General features: G+C 41.3%; 1 protein-coding gene across 3 annotated transcripts in view; it reads right to left on the bottom strand.

Annotated features, from left to right (window-relative positions):
• LOC126092186 (probable ATP-dependent RNA helicase spindle-E) overlaps window positions 1–20,218 on the bottom strand; it is a 272,749-nt gene that overhangs the window by 96,122 nt on the left and 156,409 nt on the right. For all 3 annotated transcript variants that reach the window (XM_049907663.1, XM_049907664.1, XM_049907662.1), the window contains exons 16-17: window positions 16,311–16,458; window positions 12,113–12,346 (exon numbers count right to left, since the gene is read on the bottom strand). In XM_049907663.1, the coding sequence (XP_049763620.1) occupies window positions 12,113–12,346; window positions 16,311–16,458 (382 nt within the window). The remainder of the gene's footprint in view (window positions 1–12,112; window positions 12,347–16,310; window positions 16,459–20,218) is intronic.

Raw genomic sequence — 20,218 nt, 5'->3', positions numbered from 1 at the left:
TAGCCAGGAGGATCTCCTCATGACAAGAAGTCTGAGAGGAGGTTGGCCAAGCTGTTGGGGGCTTGTTCCCGTGAAGAGAAAACCAGTGGTGATGCCAAAGTGACACCACCTGCTGACAGACGGCAACACAGAGATCATCTGAAGGAATGGAAGAGCTAGCAGGGCAAGGTAGGAGGACTGCAGCCTCGGCAGCAGTGTCAGCAGCCTCATTTCCCATCAGGCCAACATGACCAGGAACCCACAGGAATACCACAATGCCTCCTTCAACAGCGAGCAAGTGAAAGCTTCCTTGGAGCTGCTGCACTAAGGGATGGACTGTGTATAGCACACAAAGGCTCTGAAGGACACAGAGAGAATCGGAGCATATGACACAATTAAAAATCCTATGTCTTCGGATGTACTGGGTGGCTGATAGAGGGCAAAGAGCTCTGCTGTAAATATTGAGCAGTGTTCTAGAGGCCAATACCAAAAATTGTCAGTGCCAATGATGAAGGCACACACAATGCCACTGTTAGTCTCCAATCCATCAGTGGACACGTAGGTTCTATCGCTAAATTGCTTGCGAAAGGTGAGAAAATTACTGCGATAGATCAGATCTGGAGTAGTTTCCTTGGGAAGTGAATGAAGTCCAAGATGAACACAGGCTGCCACATGAAGCCTAAGCAGTGAATGGTCCACACCCATTGGGAACGTGGCAGGTAACATGAATTTAAGCTGCTGTAGCAGTAGCCGAAAGCGAACTCTGGGAGGTAACACAGAAGGAGGACACCCCCATACTGGTGGTCACAGGAGTCAACAAAGAAGAAGGAAAAGGAAGGGCGGTCGTGCATGGCAGACAAATAGAATGTGTATCCACTGAGGACAGTATCACCCCTTTATGACAGTGGTAGTTCAGCAGCATCTGCATAGAGACACTCAACCGGGCTAGTGTGAAAGGTGCCAGTGGCCAAATGTATTCCACGATGGTGGATTGTATTAAGGTGATATAAGATGGAAGAATGTGCAGATGAATAAGCGAAACACACACTCTAGTTTTGAATTGACCATTGTGTTCCATCACCTCGCAAACACACCTGGTGAGAAAAATGGGGCGGTAGCTAGAAGGAAGGTGTTCGCCCTTACCAGGTTTAGGTAAGGATATGATAGTGGCTTCATGCCAGCATCTCGGAAACGTGCCATCTGTTCAAATGCAATTGTACATATGAAGGAGAAAGTGCTTTCCTGAAAGAGAACGGTGCTGCAACATCTGAATGTGAACATTGTCCAGTCCTGGGGAGGAAGATTCTGATGAAGTAAGAGCTTGGTCTAGCTCCCTCATAGTAAAGGTGGCATTTTAGTATTCATGATTCTGAGAGGAGAAGGGTATCTCAAAAGCTGCCTCCACTCATTTCCAAAGGAGGAAGGTGGGGTGATAGTGGGTGGAGCTCGAAATCTCCACAAAATAGTGGCCCAAGGTGCAGAGATAGCAATAGGGTCCACAATGACATCATCTGTTGTGGTCTGGCTGGATATCAGGGAATGGACCTTGGCTCCAGAGAGCCAAATGAGTTGGCCCCACACGACAGAAGAGAGAGCGAAACTGTTAAAATAATTAGCAAATGAAATCCAACTAGTTTTTTTGCTATCCCGAAGAATGCGACAACATTGTGCATGCAATTGTTAATAACGAATACAGTTTGCCATCATAGGATAACTGTTAAAAATATGGAGAACATTTCTCCGTGTGTGAATCGCATCACGGCACACCTCAGTCCACCAGGGGTCAGGGACACAGTGTAGTAAAGATGAAGTTCAAGATATGGAATTTCCTGCAGCAGTAAGGATAACGTTTGTAAGGTACTCCACCTGTTCATCACAACTGTGGAAACATTATTCGTCGAAGGTTGTCAGGGAGGAGTAAAGCCTCCAGTCAGCCTTAGAAAGCTGCCAATTGGGTTTACACAGAGGTGGGGTAGGAGTCAGTAAACAGATAGTGCACAGGAAATGGTTGCTTGAGTACATGTCAGACAGAACAGACCACTCGAGATGATGGGCAAGTTGGGCAGTGCAGAACGAGAGATCCAAATGGCAGTACATATTCGTGGGGCCTGAAAGGAATGTGGATGCTTCGGTGTGAAGACAGATAAGGTTGAATGGATTTAGAAAGCTATCCAAGAGGGCACCTCTTGGACAGGTTCTGGAAGAGCCCCAAAGTGGATGGTGCATTTTAAAGTCACCAAGCAGCAAAAAGGGCGGAAGGAGGGAGTCGATCAACACCCTAAGCTGGAGTAAGTCTGCCCTGGTGACAGTGTATGACAGAGGAATGCAGATGTCGCTAATAGAAAAGATGAAGCGACAAAGGAAAATGTGGACTGCAACAGCTTGCAGTTGGGTGTTCAGTGAGATGGTTTGGCAGGTCAAAGTGGAACAGAAGGAAATGCAGGAGGTCAAAGCAGTTACGAGGACCCAATTTCATTTCCTGGAGGCAGGTAACAACAGGCTGCAGTGATTCCAAAAGCAGCCATAATACCTCCTTGTTGGATCTAATGCCACAAATGTTCTATTGGAGGAGTCATAATGGGGCATGGGGAGGAGTGAACAAATATAGGGCAGTCACCTCAGCAGCTGCTGAGTGCCAGCCTTCGAAGACTCACTGTTGTGTGGCACAGAGGCTGAAGGATAGTATTCCATGAGATCTACAGAGGTGTTGGCATTCTCCCTCTGTTAGTCAGCAGAGTTCATGGCAGAAAAATGGATGGTGGTGCACACCAGTGAAATGGAGATCAGCTGGGTAAGGGTATTACGCGGTGACACTATGGAAGAGGACCTCCGGGTCGGGGCAGGAGAAGACCATTTGCATTTATTTAATTTTTTAATGCCTTTGCAGTTGGCAGATGAAGACTCAGACAGTTGTTCGCCAGAGGGACGTAAAACGTCTTCACAGGAGTATTACTTTTGTCCTTTCCATCCTGTGGGTTATGTAGCAAGTGATTTCATTCCCCGAGGGCAAAGATTTGGTGGCTTTTTGCACAGCTGTAGGAGACCATGATACTGGGCAATATTACAACTGCAGTGCTGAACTGGAGGTCGCAGGTCCGCCTGGCCATGTCCTTCATGGAACAAGGCATAGGAAGAACAGTACTGTAAGTGCCGGATGGTATAATGCAATGCTTTTGACTAGCCAACAACTTGCAAGCAACAGGGTGAGGTACTTTTTCCTTCATCTGTATCTCCTGGTGGCCTACTCATCAAGATACACGGGACATTCACAGGCTGAGGCGGCATGGTCACCATTACAACTGATACTATGAGGAGAAGGAGGTGTGCAATGCCCTTGTGAGCATACCTTTCACAAGTAGCACATTTGGCCTTCTTTTGACAGGACACATGAGTGTGGTTGTAACATTGACACTAGTAGCAATGCATCAGGTCTGGAACACACAGTCAGACTGTGATGACTTCATAGCCTCCTCTGATCTTTGATGGAAGCACTGCTCGATCAAATGTGAGAAAAAGAGTACGTGTACATACAAAGGTGGCATCAACGTTTCTCATTACCTGACGACTACAATGATGTCCTGGTCAGAGAGGTAAATTTGGATTTTTCCGTTGGTCAAACCATCAAGCAGCCGAGTGTAAATAATGCCACAAGAAGACTTCAGAATTTGATGGCCCTCGACACGAACAGTACAGCCTTGGAGAAGCGAAGCTGTAAGTGGTTGCTGGGCTTGAAAAGCACAATTGGTCTCCAGAAGCACAGTCCCATTATATAAGCAAGGGCAGAATTTCACAGGGCCTGCAATTGGATCTACACCTTCCTGAATAATAACAGAAATAACCGGACTGGCCTCCTTCGGTACATGATAGCATGAGGAACTGAGTTGCAGCTGGGAGAGTCTTTGAATCTTTAGCCTCATTCTGTTCACGTTTAGTAGATATAGACTGAGATGGTGATTTCATCATTGCGAAAATATCTCCCACAATTGCCAGCATCCCCAACAGCACGCACCTTCTAACTAGGTGTCCCTATAGAGGGGAGCTCATCCACCTTAGGTGATTGTTTACACCTCAGGTCACACCTCCTGAACTTCTGGCAATTGGCAATTGGGAAGGTAACAGCTCAGGCAGTCACCTGTCCCTGGTCCTGGCCTGTACCAGGAAGCACATGCGAACCCTACCTGTCAACCGGGAGCTGAGAATTATGCATTACCCAGTCACCTGTTATAATAGGCTAGCCTTCAGCAGTGCACAGAGAGGAAGAAGAAACAAAGGGTAACCTCACAGGCTGTAGCGGAGAAAGGGGAAGAAATGGAGAGTGAAAAAAGAAAGAAAAACAGTTGAGGGACTGTTCCAGTGCTGGGCTAATGAAATTGCAACACCTATTTCACAAAATACTAAGACATGTTACGCACAGAAGGGTAAAAAAAAACAGGAGGAGTAGAGACACTCAGAGCACGAAAAGCAAAGAGGTGCTGTGAAGGTTGGGGCCCCATGGCAGCCAAGCTCGAACTCACCAAAGAGTGGTAAGTCCCCTTGGGAATTACTCCTTTAGAGCAAACTATCTCTCTTGAAAGTATGTTCCATTGCAATTAATACCACGAGGTACCACTAGACAAATTCAGCCTCTGGGTGCTTGTCTTTTTCATTCCTATAAAATTTATTATTGCACTATCTTGTAGCTATGCCTTAAAGGACAGCCAGTTTCACGATAAGTTCCATGACAGACTGTTTTGCATTCAGTTGCATACCATCACATTCCATTAGTTCTCATCAGCCCATTACACCAATATGATACTATATGCCTTCTTTAAATGTAGATACCTAACGGAACACCCTGCATGGTTTGCAACTCCCACGTAGTTTGCCTCTGATCTTGATGGGGTGAACCTTTACAATCAATGTGGCATGCCGTTTTTCATTCGGTGTTCATAGTGTAAGTTGATGGTTTGCTTTGAATATTTCATGAATGTTGACATTGTTCATTTTGTGAAGTGTAATACATGTATCCCATAGAAGGTCAATCTCTGCACCTCCTGCAGACCATTTTCTGTTGCCCTCCTGAAGTACACGGTGAGTCATTAGCAGCTAATATTCTTCCTGTCATAATTGTCAGCACAACACTTTCAAATGCACCTTACTAAAGACTGAACTTGCAACCTTGCACAAGAGGTGTTCCTTGTCAGACTTCAGGTTCCCCCTTGTATGATGAATGTACTTCAACTGTTGGACTGAGTATTTGTGTCAGTGGACAGCATTTTCCAGAATATTTAGAAAGAAAATTATCACAGATATAACAATGCTGTTTCCAGTCTGCTACCATGAGAATATTCTTAAGTAAAAATCACTAGTACACTATCAGTTTTCCTCTCCTTGATTTCAAAATTTGCTTAAATGTATGTGTCATTCTTCAAAATATACAGACTGGACTAATCCGTAACTCCAGCCCAGTTTTCTATGAAAACATCAATGTCATTCTGCAAGTAAATGCTGTCAAATGTCATCCTTAATTGTATTTTCATGGCACACAAGAAACACATATGTATATATTTATGGAGCAATGACAATATTTCATATTTTTTCAGTAGCTAAAATAAATAAAATTAGTACAGACATGTTGGAAATTTATTTTCTTGACTATACTTCCTAGCTATTTGGAAAGATTTATACAAATAAAATATGAGTTGTGTTTCTTTACAAATATAAAGCTGTCTTTTGACTGCTTTGTATCACTGATTCAGTGCTCACCTCATGAACAAATGAAAGCAGTGACAAGAGAGTACAACAAATAGTGAGAGAATTCAGAGCTGTACACTAGAGAGTTCCAAGAATAGAAATCATGCATTGTCATATTTCATTAACGTTTTTAGTAACTTCTAGTTCATGTCTGCAACTAAAATCCGGCATGCGGAATGTTTACTAAGTTGGCTAATAGTGGGACAAAAATTAATACAGATTTCAATACAACAAACCTGACCCTTCCCTTCTCATTAACAATAATCTGTGCAACATGTTTCATGGGACCAATTCATCTGTTTTGAATTCTAGGTATCCCTTTCCCCCTTTTTCAACATTTGCTATAAATGTTTGCAAACACCCTGTACATTCAGATACTAAACCCAAAAAGGAAACTCAAAATAACTATAAGGAAATGATATAATAGTTGAAAAAAAGTCACTTTTGCAACTACCACAAATTATTTTAAGAGATCCAGGGGAACCAATCCTAACCATTTCAACAACGCAGCACCTTAAACCTTTTCACCCCACCTACAATACTGTTTTTTACAAGTCAAAACACACAAACATAATAATACTTCAACGTGTTATGCCCCAAATCTTTTTCAGTTCCACCAAAATGTGGAACATACCTGGTGTCTCATTACTTTCTACCCATACGATGTTGTATAATCAGGTTTCTACATTGTACGTGGATAGTATTTCAGTTCACTTCTCGGAATAGATAGTGTAATATGGAGTGAATAGGAACAAATTTCAAATTCAAAAGAAAAAACTAAGAAATTTTAAAAGAAAAATGAAAATATAAATTATATGAGATTATGGGTCTTATGCCTAATTTTAAAACTGTAATTTGTTTTGGGACCTGGCTCATGATTTTCTAGCAAAAAATAAAATAAAAACTTGATGTTTCTATTCCTCCTGCAAAGTGAGTTGAAGAGAAACAGCAGAGTTAATTTCTTTATTGCTTCTATTTATTAGTCTTTGGGTGAACAGAGTCAAGTCAATATCAGTTTTGCTTCTAGAAGAATAAGACGCTAAGTTTACATGGTTCAAAAAAGTTTTGTTTAGTACAAAATTACGAATATTGCATGAATTGTGATTTTTTATTCTATTTCCCAAATAAATAGTGTTACATCTCTAATTACATTATTGTAACATTAAACTGATGAACTTGGTTTGTTAAAACAAACGTATTTAAGTGTATTTTTTCAAAAAAATAACCCAAAGTAACCTTTGCCTTCTAAATAACAAATTTTAGATGCATACAATTCAAATGGCTGTTGACTTTGTATATATCAGAGTGTACACACGGACGACGAAAACAAATTACCGGATTTTTCCCATGTTTCCCAGTTAAAAATACACTTTCTTCCGGATGAAAATACACTTTTTCCATGTTAAGTGACAGTATACTTTTCCCTGGAACTGTAAAACTTATCAATCCTTTGAATGGTTATGGTTTTATACACCAGCGTAGAATTTTCTGTCACTTTAGAAAACAAAACTAAGGAGAAAAAATACGTTTTGGAAAGATGTCTGATGTGATGTGCAGCACCATGTACACTGAATATTTTCGTATTACGAAAGTATAAATTTGAATTCCACCAAACACGTGGGGAGGGGAGGGGAGGGGAGGGGAAGGGAGGGGCAGGGTAGGAGACTATGCTAAGTGGGGGGGGGGGGGGGGGGGGGGGCAAAATATTAGACAGACAGGACCTTTCGGTGCACAATTTTAGCAAGTCAGAGCCCTGTCAAAGTAGCTGATTAATACATTCCAAGACCAGGCTAATGCTGAGTAACAAGTGGTGTAAATATAAATTATTTTTTGAAGGGATAAGCAGTAACAGGATTGGATGCGATGGCCCAGGAAATGCGCTTTGAAACTACACTGATGGGATAATTATGTACATTACAGTTTGACATGACAATGGTGGGGTATTGCTGTTAAAGAGTCTGCATCTGAACAAATATGTTTGCCTCAAACATCAAGGCTGTACGGGAGGGAACATTAGACATGGGAAGCATGGTAACATGTACTGTTATTTGTTTATAGATTTAATGTGAACAGAAGTATATAGCTGGCCATCAATCAGGGTGTGGTCAACATCAGCCCCCTCCAAGCAACCCATGAAAAGTTTGGCATAAGGAGGAGCCACCCTCGTTCCCATGGGAACATTCTGATCTGTTTGTATGTCTGTCCTCAAAGGTAAAGTAGTTGTTGGTAAGTATAAAGTTGATTAATACAAGCAGAAAGAACTTCATAGGTTAGGAATCACACGAGTGCTGGTTGAGGTAACAAGCAGCAGATAGATCATGTTTATACATTACCTCAACCAGCACTGGCAGATGGTGGTGAGAGTGGTAGGGGGGCAGATTTCAGACAATCTAGGGAACAATTAGTATCTTTAATAGAGGAAGGCAGTATTTGTTCTATATGTTGCAAGTGTTGATCAACCGAGGCAGAGAGATGTTCAGTGGGTGCATTGAAGTCAACAAGTATGGAACGGTCAGGAAGGTTGGTACTGTCAATCTTAGGAAGAAGGAAAATGGCGGGTACATGTGGTTTGGGTGGGGTACGAAGTTCTACTGACTGATCTGTTAGTCCTTGTGGGGGGCCTGGTGTACTAAGGATGCACTGTAGGCCAGTTTGTATCACAGTGGCGAGATCTGGATGGCAGATGGTGCATGCAGAAGTATCAAAAAGCTGGTGCAGACCCTTACTCACTCACTCCCAGTCCGTGAACCACAGTGGTACATCTCTTGTCCACCGGAAGAATAATGATGGAGGCACCAATTTTCAGGGAACGAAGCGCCTGGAATTCTGCAGAGGACAGTTTAGGGTTTTATAGTAGGGACCTGAGAAAGAATGGTGGTGGTTGTGATCATGAGTTGCCATTGCTGCGGGAGGTGGTGGTGCAGACTGGAGGATATTGAGGAGGTAGCCAAAGCTCGGTTATAGGAGAGGAATGGTGGTCGATGATGTGGCTGTTTGGGGAGCTGGAGTGGGACAGAGATAAAAACACAATTGTTGAGCTAGTGTAGGAGAAAGCAGGATAGCTTTTGGAGGTGAAGTCTGGCCTACTGTTGTAGTTTATAGTTGGCTTTATGGATGATACCATCCAAGTCAACAACTAACAGCAATGATAGGCCAGATCTCATTTCAAAAAGATATCTTACCTTCTCTAAACACTGCCTTGAACAGTTTCAAACATGACTGCAATCGTATCCCCCCCCCCCCCCCTCCGCCCCCCCCCCCCTCCCCACAACCACCTCTTCCAAATCAACCCTTACAAGCTTTCCAAGAATTCCTAACATGCAATGTTGCTTCACCATTCTTTCTCAGGTCCCTCTGCAGAATTGCATGCATTTTTTGACTACTAGGCTTTTGTAACAACCATATGGCCTTCTACTTGGGTATTACTACCACCATGTTATCAGTAAAAAGAAATGAGCATACTGATGACACACAATGTCCTGTTGCAGAGGATGCTCTACAACATGACAGTCAAGACCTTGGTGCCTGTTTCACCACACAAGTCACCTGGATTCTCCTGCCTGACAGCACTGAAAATTAAATGATTTTATGGCGTCATTGGCCAAAGACCCTATCTGGGGTTGTTTGGGTGTCTGCTGCAAGTTTTTCTATTTGATGCAACTCTAGTGACTTTCATGTTGATAAAGTTGAGATGAAATAATGAGGATAACACAAACACCCAGTTCCCAGGCAAATAAAAATCCTTGACGTGGTCAGGAAATGAACATGATACCCCACGATCTAAGGGCAGTGACGCTGACGACAAGACAACAAGCTGTGGATCCCGACACGACTTTCCCAAAACTTCGCAAGTGGGAACTGGTTTTACAATATGTGCTTGGTTCTTGTTACCCACATGGGCTAAAGTTATGTTTCTTTGCAGTAACTTTTCCTTGACTTCACTCTCTTTTATTATTTGTTTTGTATTTTCATTGTTTATTTTCTGACCTCTGTATTTTCCCCCAGAACCTCCACTGACTATGGTATATTATATGCACTTAGCTTTCCATTCTTCTTGATTCTTTCATGTCGTTTTTCAGTAATCTCTGTGTTGCTTATTATTCTATCTACCACCTTTAAGTTCTCAGGTATTCAAGTCTCTTGTAACTCTTCCCATTTCCTAAACTCCATCAATACTTTTCCTTCATCCCTCTTCCTTTCCCTTGAACCATTCTGCCCCAAGCAGGAGTCACTGACTCTGAAGGCTCACACATTTTCACATCTTTTAATATACTTACTTCTGGTGCTGCTGAGGGTATTTTTTTTATTAAGATATTAACACTAATATGTGGATGCTTTTCTCTTCCAAAAGACTGATCAGCTGCTTGAATGTTGCTGTTTTCAGATATGTGTTGATGTTCAGCATTCTGAACAGGCGTGTTCTTTTGGGTCATATCTTCTGTACTGAGATTCTGGAAAGCTCTGACTCTTCCCTACACAATGTTCCAGGCTCTTCAGAATGGCCTTGTTACACCACTCATGTCAGTGGAGTTTTTGTGTTAGTTCCTTTATCCTCATAGTTAATGACCCAAGAGTAAAGTTTTGACAGCAATACAGGACAGAGGTAGGTGAAGAGCTGTGAATGTGGCACAAATTACTTGTGGAAAACTGTGAATTGAGAGTATTGGAGTATCGGTACAAGTAGACGTAGGGTATGCACTGGTGAAGGTAGAGCAATGGGAGGAAGTGCACAGTTAAAGCCACACCCCTGGACATGAACTATGCTTAATGACAAACTTCAGAATACCCCTACCAGAATATGATATTGTATGGAGGGTAGAAGTCATACAATACATTGTGGGTGATGAAATAAAAACACTGACTGATTTCAAGTACAGGGACTTGAGATTTAGAATTTATGTAAGAGATTGGCTGGAGATGGGTAAGGAGACCTGTGACGCAAAACTTGCAGTTGGATGCAAACCCGTTCCACCACACACTTTAGCTATTAACCATAAGCTATTAACCATATGATAATATCCATTTTCCCCTAGGAAAGTTAAAATGTGGGCTACTTTCATAGAATCATCAGGTAACACCTGTGGTAGGGACCTGTCAAGATGTAATATACACCATAGGTAGAATGAGTCTGAATAGCTGCAGCCATTCTTCAGATGCACTAGGGACAGTCGTCTCGACGTAGTATGTAGCTGTGTGTGAAACACGTACGGTCAATACGGATGCAAAATAAGACTAAATGTTTTCTTCAAGAGAGGCAAAGTCATGGTCTCCATTTTCTTGTGGATGGTTTTACCATTTAGAACAATCATCCACTCTTCTTACCACTTTTATGAGAGATGTGCCTGTAAATCAGCAACTGGGATTTGTCTTACCAATGGTAAAAAAAAAAACACTGACTGATTTCAAGTACAGGGACTTGAGATTTAGAATTTATGTATGAGAATGGCTGGAGATGGGTGAGGAGACCTGTGACGCAAAACTTGCGGTTGGATGCAAACCCGTTCCACCACACACTTTAGCTATAAACCATAAGCTATTAACCATATGATAATATCCATTTTCCCCTAGGAAAGGTCCATTGCAGAGTGTCCCTCAGCTAATGATTCAGTGTGATCATTGCCTGGGATGCTTATGTGTCTTGGAATCCAGAGGGATACTATGGAAGTTCCTATGTTGCAGATGTTTATATAAAAGTTTGTGACTGATGGAGATTAATGGACAAATCTTAGAGCAATTGTAAACTGCCTTCAAGCTATTGAAGGAATCGCTGCACAGGACAGTAATTCTGGAAAAGTCGAGGTTTACATGTGTGAAAGCTCTGTGTGTTGCAACTAATTCTCCCATACACATACTGCATACAACGGGAAGACAGTATTATTTGAAAAAGTTTGTCAATAAAGATAGGCAACTTCCTTATCATTCTTAGAATCATTGGTACACATCAGACAAAAAGTTATATAGTCACGAAAGACTGAATGAAACCTGTGGCAATGAACATTAGGGTCAGTGTGATCCTTCATGTTACATAAGGAGAACCATTCATACAACAGGTCGGGGGACACCATGGAGGAAGCAGCACTAAACCTTCCACCCAGTGCACCCTGGCCCCTCCCCCCACCGATCACCACCACCATCACCCACACTGGATTACTGCTCTCTCATCAGGCACAGTTACAGTTCAGTCCGGCCAATGCAGCAAGAGATAGTGGTCATGTGTGCGTGAGTTTTGCTTGTGGGAATGTGTGTGTTTTCTACTTCAGAAGAAGGCTTTCTGGCTGAAAACTAATATGTATAGCAGTCTTTCCATTGCGCTTATCTATGACTTGGCATCTCCACTAATGAAATCTACTACAAACACAGTCAGTAACAATTAAAGATACAAATGATAAAATATTCATACCTCTACTAAATGTTCCTTTCCTTTTCTTGGATTGATTGCATTAACTCGTGCTCTATAGTACAGCTTACGTGCATTTGGATTGTCACTGTAAGGAGCAACATAAACTGCCCCGATTTTTGGTCGTTCTGATAGACATGGTAGCATTTGGTTGTTCAGTTCTGTGAGCAATAAAACTTCTCTTTGTGTAGTGTATTCATCGGCCTTTCTTCCCCAGAAATGACCAGGGTCAATCACCTTAAAATAAAACCAAGGACTTAAGATGTGGTAATCACATCAACAATGATAAAGTACACAGAATTACATATTCAAATTCAAGGCAAGAAATCAACAATAGTAATTTACAGTTGACTTACTTCACAGAGGGATAAAACATGAATATTTTCAAAACCATCACATCAATTTTAGCATTGCCACAAGCATGTATTTTGAGCAAAAATCAATCAGATGTAACTGTTCAGTTTCATCTTTAGATGACAGGTTACCAGTGAAACCCTTTAAACACCCTTGACATACCACATGCTCTGCTTCCAACATCCATATAGCAGGTGCAAAGATGTCTATAGGAATGGGCAATCACAGGCAGATACTGATCTCTGTTCATACAACACACAGCCTTAAAGTGAATCACTGTGTCCCCCTCCACTTGTTGCAGGACGGATCAAACTAACTATATGAGGATAAATCATTACTAACAAGAGGAGGAACTGCAGTAGACATGTTTTGACAAAAGACAGGAATTTTTTTTTAAATTCCAGCTAAAGCCCCCCCACCCCCTCTGCACCTCTGTTGTCTCCAAATTTGCTCCAGGATACAAAAATCAATTATTTTGCTGCCCAGATACTAATTTACTACTGTTAGTGCCTCATTTCCTAATCTAATTTCTTTAGCACAGCCTGTGTAATCTGACTACATTCCGTAACTCTTGTTTTGCTTTTGTTGATATTTACCTTATATCCTCCTTTCAACACACTGTCCGTTCTGGTCATCTGTTCTTTTAAGTTCTTTGCTGGCTCTGACATAAATGCGGTATCATTGGGAAAGCTCAAAGTTTTTATTTTCTCTCTATGAATTTTAATTAATTCTCCAAATTTGTCTTTGGTTTTATTTACTGCTCCCTCAATGTATAGATTGAACAAAGTCAATAATAGGCTACAACCCTTTTTCACTCCCTTCCCTTTCATTCCCTTCGACTTTTATTACTGGGTTCAGATTTCTGTGCAAGTTATAAATAACCTTTCACACCCTGTATTTTACCATTGCTACCTTTAGAACTTCAAAGACTGTACTCCATTCTACATTGTCAAAAGCTTTCTCCAGTTTACAACTGCTACAAATGTAGTTTGAGTTTCTTTAATGTACCTTCCAAGATAAGTCATATGATTAGCATTTTGGCACTTACTAGTTCTTCCATTTGTCTGCAAATAATTTGTGGCAGTATTTTGCGGCCATGGCTTATTTAATCGATAGTTTGGTAATATTCACACCTATCAGAAGCTTCTTTTCTTGGATTTCGAATTATTACATGCTTCTTGAAGTCCAAGAGATTTCACTTGTCACACACATCTTGTACACTGGGTGCAATAGTTTCATCAAGGCTGGCTCTCCCACACAGATCAATAATTCCTCTCCCACACAGATCAATAATTCCGAGGGAATGTCATCTAGCGTATCGACCTTGTTTTGACTTAGGTCTTTCACTGCTCTGTCAAATTCTTTTCGCAGATGTATCTCTCGTCTCTTCTTCTACTTCCTCTTCCCATTCTATAACCATTTCACATTTCAACTTTCCCTTCTTTTCATAGTACTGGTTATCCCCCAAGCTCTCGAAATCCCTAAGGCTGCTCCTCTTTCCTCCAAATGTCTCTTTAGATTTCCTTAAGTGGGTATCTATACTTTCCCTAGTTATATATGTGTATTGCTTCTGTCCTCTAGCTATTCCTTCTCAACCATTCTGCACATTCTGTCAATATCATTTTTAGAGGACTGTATTCTCTTTCACCTGTTTCAATTAGTGCATTTTTACATTTTTTCTTTCATCAATAAAATACATTATCTACTGTGATATCTTAGGAGCTATATCAAGGTTAAGTGGTACCTATCAGAGTCTTATGACAAAAGAAAAATGACCCATACTGCTTTGTCTGTGACACGGCAAAAAACTTTGATATCTAATGAATCTTACTAATGTGTCAAAATTTCATGACAATTTTCAGTGCCCTAAACTCTCACATTGTGGAAATTAACCTTTCCAGATAGATGAAAAACAACAAATAAACAACTTGCATATTTCTTGCTTTGTCACCGTTTTCTCAAGGCACTGCACTATTAATGCCAATTAGTGGGAAGGGAACAATACAAACTGAGTGATTTTACAGTTATATTCATGTATCAACCACATCTGAACTTGTAATATCATGGAAAATATACAACACTGGAAACAAATGAATCATTTATAGCAGCCCTGTATATTCAATCTGAAACCTTCAGTGACTCCAGGTCTCTTGCATGTATACAACTTTCTTTTGCAATTCTTAAACCATATGTTAGCGATGATTAAATTATTTTATGTGCAAAATTCTACCATGTGGGATTCTCTCTCATTCCTTTTCCCTGGCCATTTTCTCCTACTATTTTTCTTTCTCTTCCTGTTCCTAATGTTGAATTCCAATCCCCCATCGCATCTAAATTTTCATCTCCCTTAACTATCTGAGTAATTTCTTTCATCTCGTCATAAATTCTTTCACTCTGTTCATCATTCATACCATTGTGGTGGGTGTTGGCTTCGTGCCTATCTGGGATATGGTAATACACTCACTGCACTGCTCATAATAATTTAACCACAGTCTCATTTTCTTATTGATAATTATACTTACTCCTTCATTAAGCCTATTTTATTATTTATTGATAACCCTGTACTTACCTGACTAGAAATCCTGTTCATCCTGCTACCAAACTTCACTAGTTTCCACTATACTTGACTTCAACAAATCCATTTCCCTTTTTAAATTTACTAACCTATCTCCCCGGTTATGGGCTCTAATTTACCATGCTACAAAAGGACATCATCATCATATTAACCTGAAAGCAGAGCTGCATGCCCTCACGAAAAATATTGAGTGTAGTTTGGCTTGCTTTCAGCTGTTCACAGTACCAGAACAATAAGGCCATTTAGCTGATGTTACAAAGCCAGATCAATCAGTCGTCAAGACTGTCACCATTGCAACTACTGAAAACGTTGCTCCCTTCCTCAGGGGGCTCATGTTTGTCTGACCTCTCCTTCAGACATCACTCCATTGCAATTGCACCTATGGCCCAGCTACCAGTATCACTGAAGCATGGGAGCCACTCCCACTCAGCAAGGTCCGTGATTCATGGGACAGTTATCACCATTATCATGTGCAAACAGTCAAACAGTATGACCATCACCACACAATTACCACTATTTTCAAACCTATCACATTTCACATAGGGTTTGTGCCAGCATTCATCCCCATAACATGAGTCACATTATGCAATGCATATTTTGTGTATACGTGATTTTTGCTATTTTCAGATGAAAATCACTGCTGTCAATGATCTGTTAACATGTTAAGCTCGAAGATGTACCACAGTTCTGAGTCCACATTATACTGTAGGTACCCTTATAACTGGCAGGTTGAACGATTTCAAAGGTCAGAGGAAAGCAAGTTTATTATCATTTACAATAAGACTTTCCTCAACTTGGTGTTTGGTTAGAAGACAACTGAGCTTTAATCCACTTACTCATTCAATACCTGGTTGATAGATCCCTCAAATCCAGAAGGAATTTTTTAGTACAATACATTGATCACAACAAAGGATATCACAGATAACTTTATAAGATAAATTAATGTTTGATTTATTATTTATTTTTAGTATCTACGAGGAATGTCCACCATACATTATTAACTCAAAAGAATTCTTTCTCAGGACATGACATTATTCCATTCATGTATTAAAGTTGTACAATCCAGAGAAAACAATGAGCATTTTACAAGTTCTACATAGGACAAGCAAAACTCACAGTAAGATTGTTATTTATGTTTATATAATGTGTTTTAATCCAACTCCTTTCATCAGTACATGAAACATTTTGCAACAATTTTGAAAATATGTTTCCAATTTTTACTCAATACAGTTTGCAGTATTAAACTAACGTAACACTTGTTTCCATACTCACATGTGTTATTGCAATTTCCATGGAACTTGTCGAAATTGATGGGAGGAGTTGCTCACTTTTTCGTTCTATGCCTCTCATCTCTAAAGACAGCATAGCACCCTTTGATGACAACCCCAAATTCTTCACCCTTTCAGCAGCCAGATGAGGTCTACACAAGCAAAGTCATAAACTAGTATACATGAAATTTTTAAGCTTCAAACAATGTATCAAAAGCTCTAACAACTTACTGCAGGTGAGTAGCTTTTATCAAATTATAAATCCTTCCATGTTTAACACACTTAAGATTTTATTTTTTCTCCATATGTAAATACAATACATGACTTATTTGTGAGATGCTCTGAATTTAAAAACTATGATAACTAATCAGAATATGTTACTTCTTACATTCAAACAGCATAATAAATAAGTGGATGCATTTGATTTTGAGCACTAACCAGCAAGCACACCAAAGTTAAAAGTCCACAAAATTGCCAATTATTGGTTTTTTGTTTTAGTGCGCAAAAACAACTAGGGTCATATGCACCCATGTCACAGCCATAGAACACTAAGATGAAAAAGGAGTTAAAAGCAACTACCCATTATGCCCAATTGACAGAAGGAAAGACAGCTAAAAACAGGGACTTTGAGAAAGGTCCATAAAATAAGCCTTAGAGAGAACAGAGGTCCTGAACTAAAGATTAAATGTCCTTTGACGTATTGCTGCAATGGATAAAAAGTAAAATGCGGTCAACAGCCTGTGTGTCAATCGCTAAAATGGCCGATAAATCACACGGCAAACACAAATGAGAAAAAAAAAAAAGAGGATTTGGTCAGGAAATGAGGAACCATTAAAGGTTGAGGAAAATGACCACGAAGTGGTGGGGGACCACCACATAACAAATGGTGATGGTTAAAAAGACAGTGTCCAATACGCAACCTAGCTAAATGATCTCCTCACGACAAGAGTGCAGAGAGGAGGTTGGCCAAGCTACTGGGAGAGGTTTATTTCCCCGGAGTTTGTTTCCATGAAGGGAAGATCAGTGGTGATGCCAAAGTGACACTACCTGCTGACAGATATCACTGGAGGGAGTGGATGAACTAGTGGGCCGAGGTGCAAGAACTGCAGCCTTGGCAGAAGCGTCAGCGGCCTCATTTTTCATCAGACCAACATGACCAGAGACCCACACACATCACAGTGGCTCCATCAAGAGTGAGCAAGTGAAAGCTTTCATGGATTTGTTGCAATAAGGATGGGTGGTGTACAGCTCCCAGAGGCACTGAGAGAGTTGGAGCAGATTGCACACTTGAAAAGCCTGTTTCGCCGGATGTACTGCGTGGCTTGATACAGGATGAAGAGCTCCACTGTAAATACTGGGAAGTGTTCCTGAAACCAATATCAAAAATTGTAGGTGCCAATGACAAAGGCACACCAGACACCATGGTCAGCCCAAGAGCCATCAGTGTAGATAAGAGTGAGTCTCAAGTAGAGTCCTTAGAAAGCGAATGAAGTCCAAGGTGAAAACAGGCCACTGGCACATAGCCAAGGTGGTGAAGGGTTCAACCCAATGGAAAAGAGGCAAAAAGCGTGAAGTTAAGCTGCTGGAGCTATAGCCAAAAACGAATTCCACGAGGTAACAGAGAAGAGGGATGAACCACATACTGGTGATCAAAGGAGTCATCAAAGAAGGAGGCATATGACAAATGGCTAGGCATCGCAGAAGAACGACATGCGTATCTTCTTAGGAGAAAATCTAGTGAAAAAGGCGCCAGTGGCCAAACAGGTGCCACGATGGTGAATTTTATTGAGATGGCACAAGATGGACAGACGTGCAGATCCATAAATGGAACGCCCATAGTTTGGTTTTGAACGGACGAGGCTCTGGTCCAAATGGAGAATGGTGGTTCAATCCGCTCCACGAGTAGTACTGCTTAGGAAACATAGGACACTGAGGGATCATGTACAGCAGGTGGCCAGCTAAGATATGTGGGAGGACCGAGGTTTCCTACCGAACATGAGCCCCAGCAATTTAATAGTTTCACACAACGGATGAGCAACAGGCCCAAATGTAAAGACAATAGAAGAAACCAATTACACCACCAGAAATTCATAGAAACAGTTTTGTTAGTGGAAAAGCGAAAGCCATTGTCAATGCTCCATGAGTAAAGACCATCAAGATATTGCTGAAGACACTGCTCAAGGAGACAAGTCCATGGAGAACCGACAGATGGCAGAATCGTCAACAAAAAGGGAGCCGGAGATGCCCAGCAGAAGAAAGCCCATAATAGGGTTAATGATGATAGCAAAGAGGATAACACTCAGGACAGAACCCTGAGGCACACAGGTTTCGTGGATAAACGTTTCCAACAAGGCAGAATCGACATGTACCTTGAAAACTCTACCTTTTAAAAATTCCTGAAGGAAACAGGGCATGTGGCCTCAGAAGCCCCATGTAGATAGTACAAAGGATACAAGTCCTCCAACAGGTGTTGTATGCTTTCTCCAAATTGAAAAACATGGCTACATTTTATATTTCCACAGAAAACCACTCAAAACATGGGTTACACGATTTGAAAGCTGGTGGTAATAATATATGCTCTACATCATTGGTGAAGATTGGATTTCGGTTTTTAGAGAGCAGCCCCTTCTGTTTAGCGCATTGTCTATCTGCATGAATCATTTATTCCATCACCTTGCATACACGGATGGTGAGCGAAATGGGGCAGCAGCTAGAAGGAAGGTGTTTGTCCTTACTGAGCTTAGGTATGGGTATGACAGTGACTTTATGCCTGCGTCTGGGAAATGTGCCCTCTCCCCAGATGCAATTGTATATATGAAGTAGAAAGTGCTTGTCCACTAGAGAAAGGTTCTGCAACATCTGAATGTGAACATCGTGCGGTCCTGGGGCGAAGGATCAGGATGAATTGAGAGCATGATCTAGATCCCTCATAGTAAATGTGGCATTGTAGCATTCACAATTCTGAGAAAAGAAGGGTATCACCTGAGCCACCTCCACTTTCTTCAATGGAGGAAGGCAGGGTTATAGTGGATGGAGCTTGAAATCTACACAAACAAGAGGCTCAAGACATTGGAGATAGCAATAGGGTCCACTACGCTATCATCTGCTTTGGTCAGGCCGGAAATTGGGGAATGGATCTTGGTCTCAGAGAGCATTCACAGGTTGGTCCACACGACGGAAGAGAGAGTGGAACTTTTATAAGCACTATTACATGAAATTCAGCTAGCTTTTTCGCTATCCTGAAGAATGTGAAGACACTGCTCATGTAACTGTTTGTAACGAATGCAGTTTGCCATTGTAGGATGATCGTTAAAAAGGCGGAGATTACGTCTCCGCACGTGAATTGTGTCATGGCACACCTCAGTCCACCAAGGGACCAGGACACATTGAGGTAAAGATGAAGTGCAAGGAATGAAATGTTCTGCAGTGATAAAGATAAAGTTCGTAAGGTATTCTACCTGGTCATCAAAACTGGGGAAATAGTCTTCGTGGAAGGTGGTCGTGGAGGAGTAAGGCCTCTGGTCAGCCTTAAAAAACTGCCATTTGGTTTTGCACATATGTGGGATAGGAGGCAGCAAATAGATATCGCACAAGAAATGATTGCTCGAGTATGTGTCAGAGAGAACAGACCACTCAAGATGACAGGCAAGCTGGGCAGTGTAGAAGGAGAGGTCCAAATGGGAATAGGTGTATGTGGAGTCTGAAAGGAAAGTGGGTACTCCTGTGTTAAGGCAAATGAGGTTAACTTGACTGAGACAGTCAGCCAAGAGAGCACTTCTCAAATAGGTTCTTGGAGGACCCCAAAGGGGGTGATGTCATTTAAGCCACCAAGCAGCAGAAAGGGGTGAGGGAGTTACCCAATAAGCTGGAGGAAGTCTGCCCTGGTGACACCGAATGGTGGAGGGATGTAAA

This window comes from Schistocerca cancellata, chromosome 7, assembly GCF_023864275.1.
Source record: "Schistocerca cancellata isolate TAMUIC-IGC-003103 chromosome 7, iqSchCanc2.1, whole genome shotgun sequence".
Taxonomy (NCBI): domain Eukaryota; kingdom Metazoa; phylum Arthropoda; class Insecta; order Orthoptera; family Acrididae; genus Schistocerca; species Schistocerca cancellata.
This window is presented reverse-complemented; position numbering and strand designations above follow the sequence as displayed.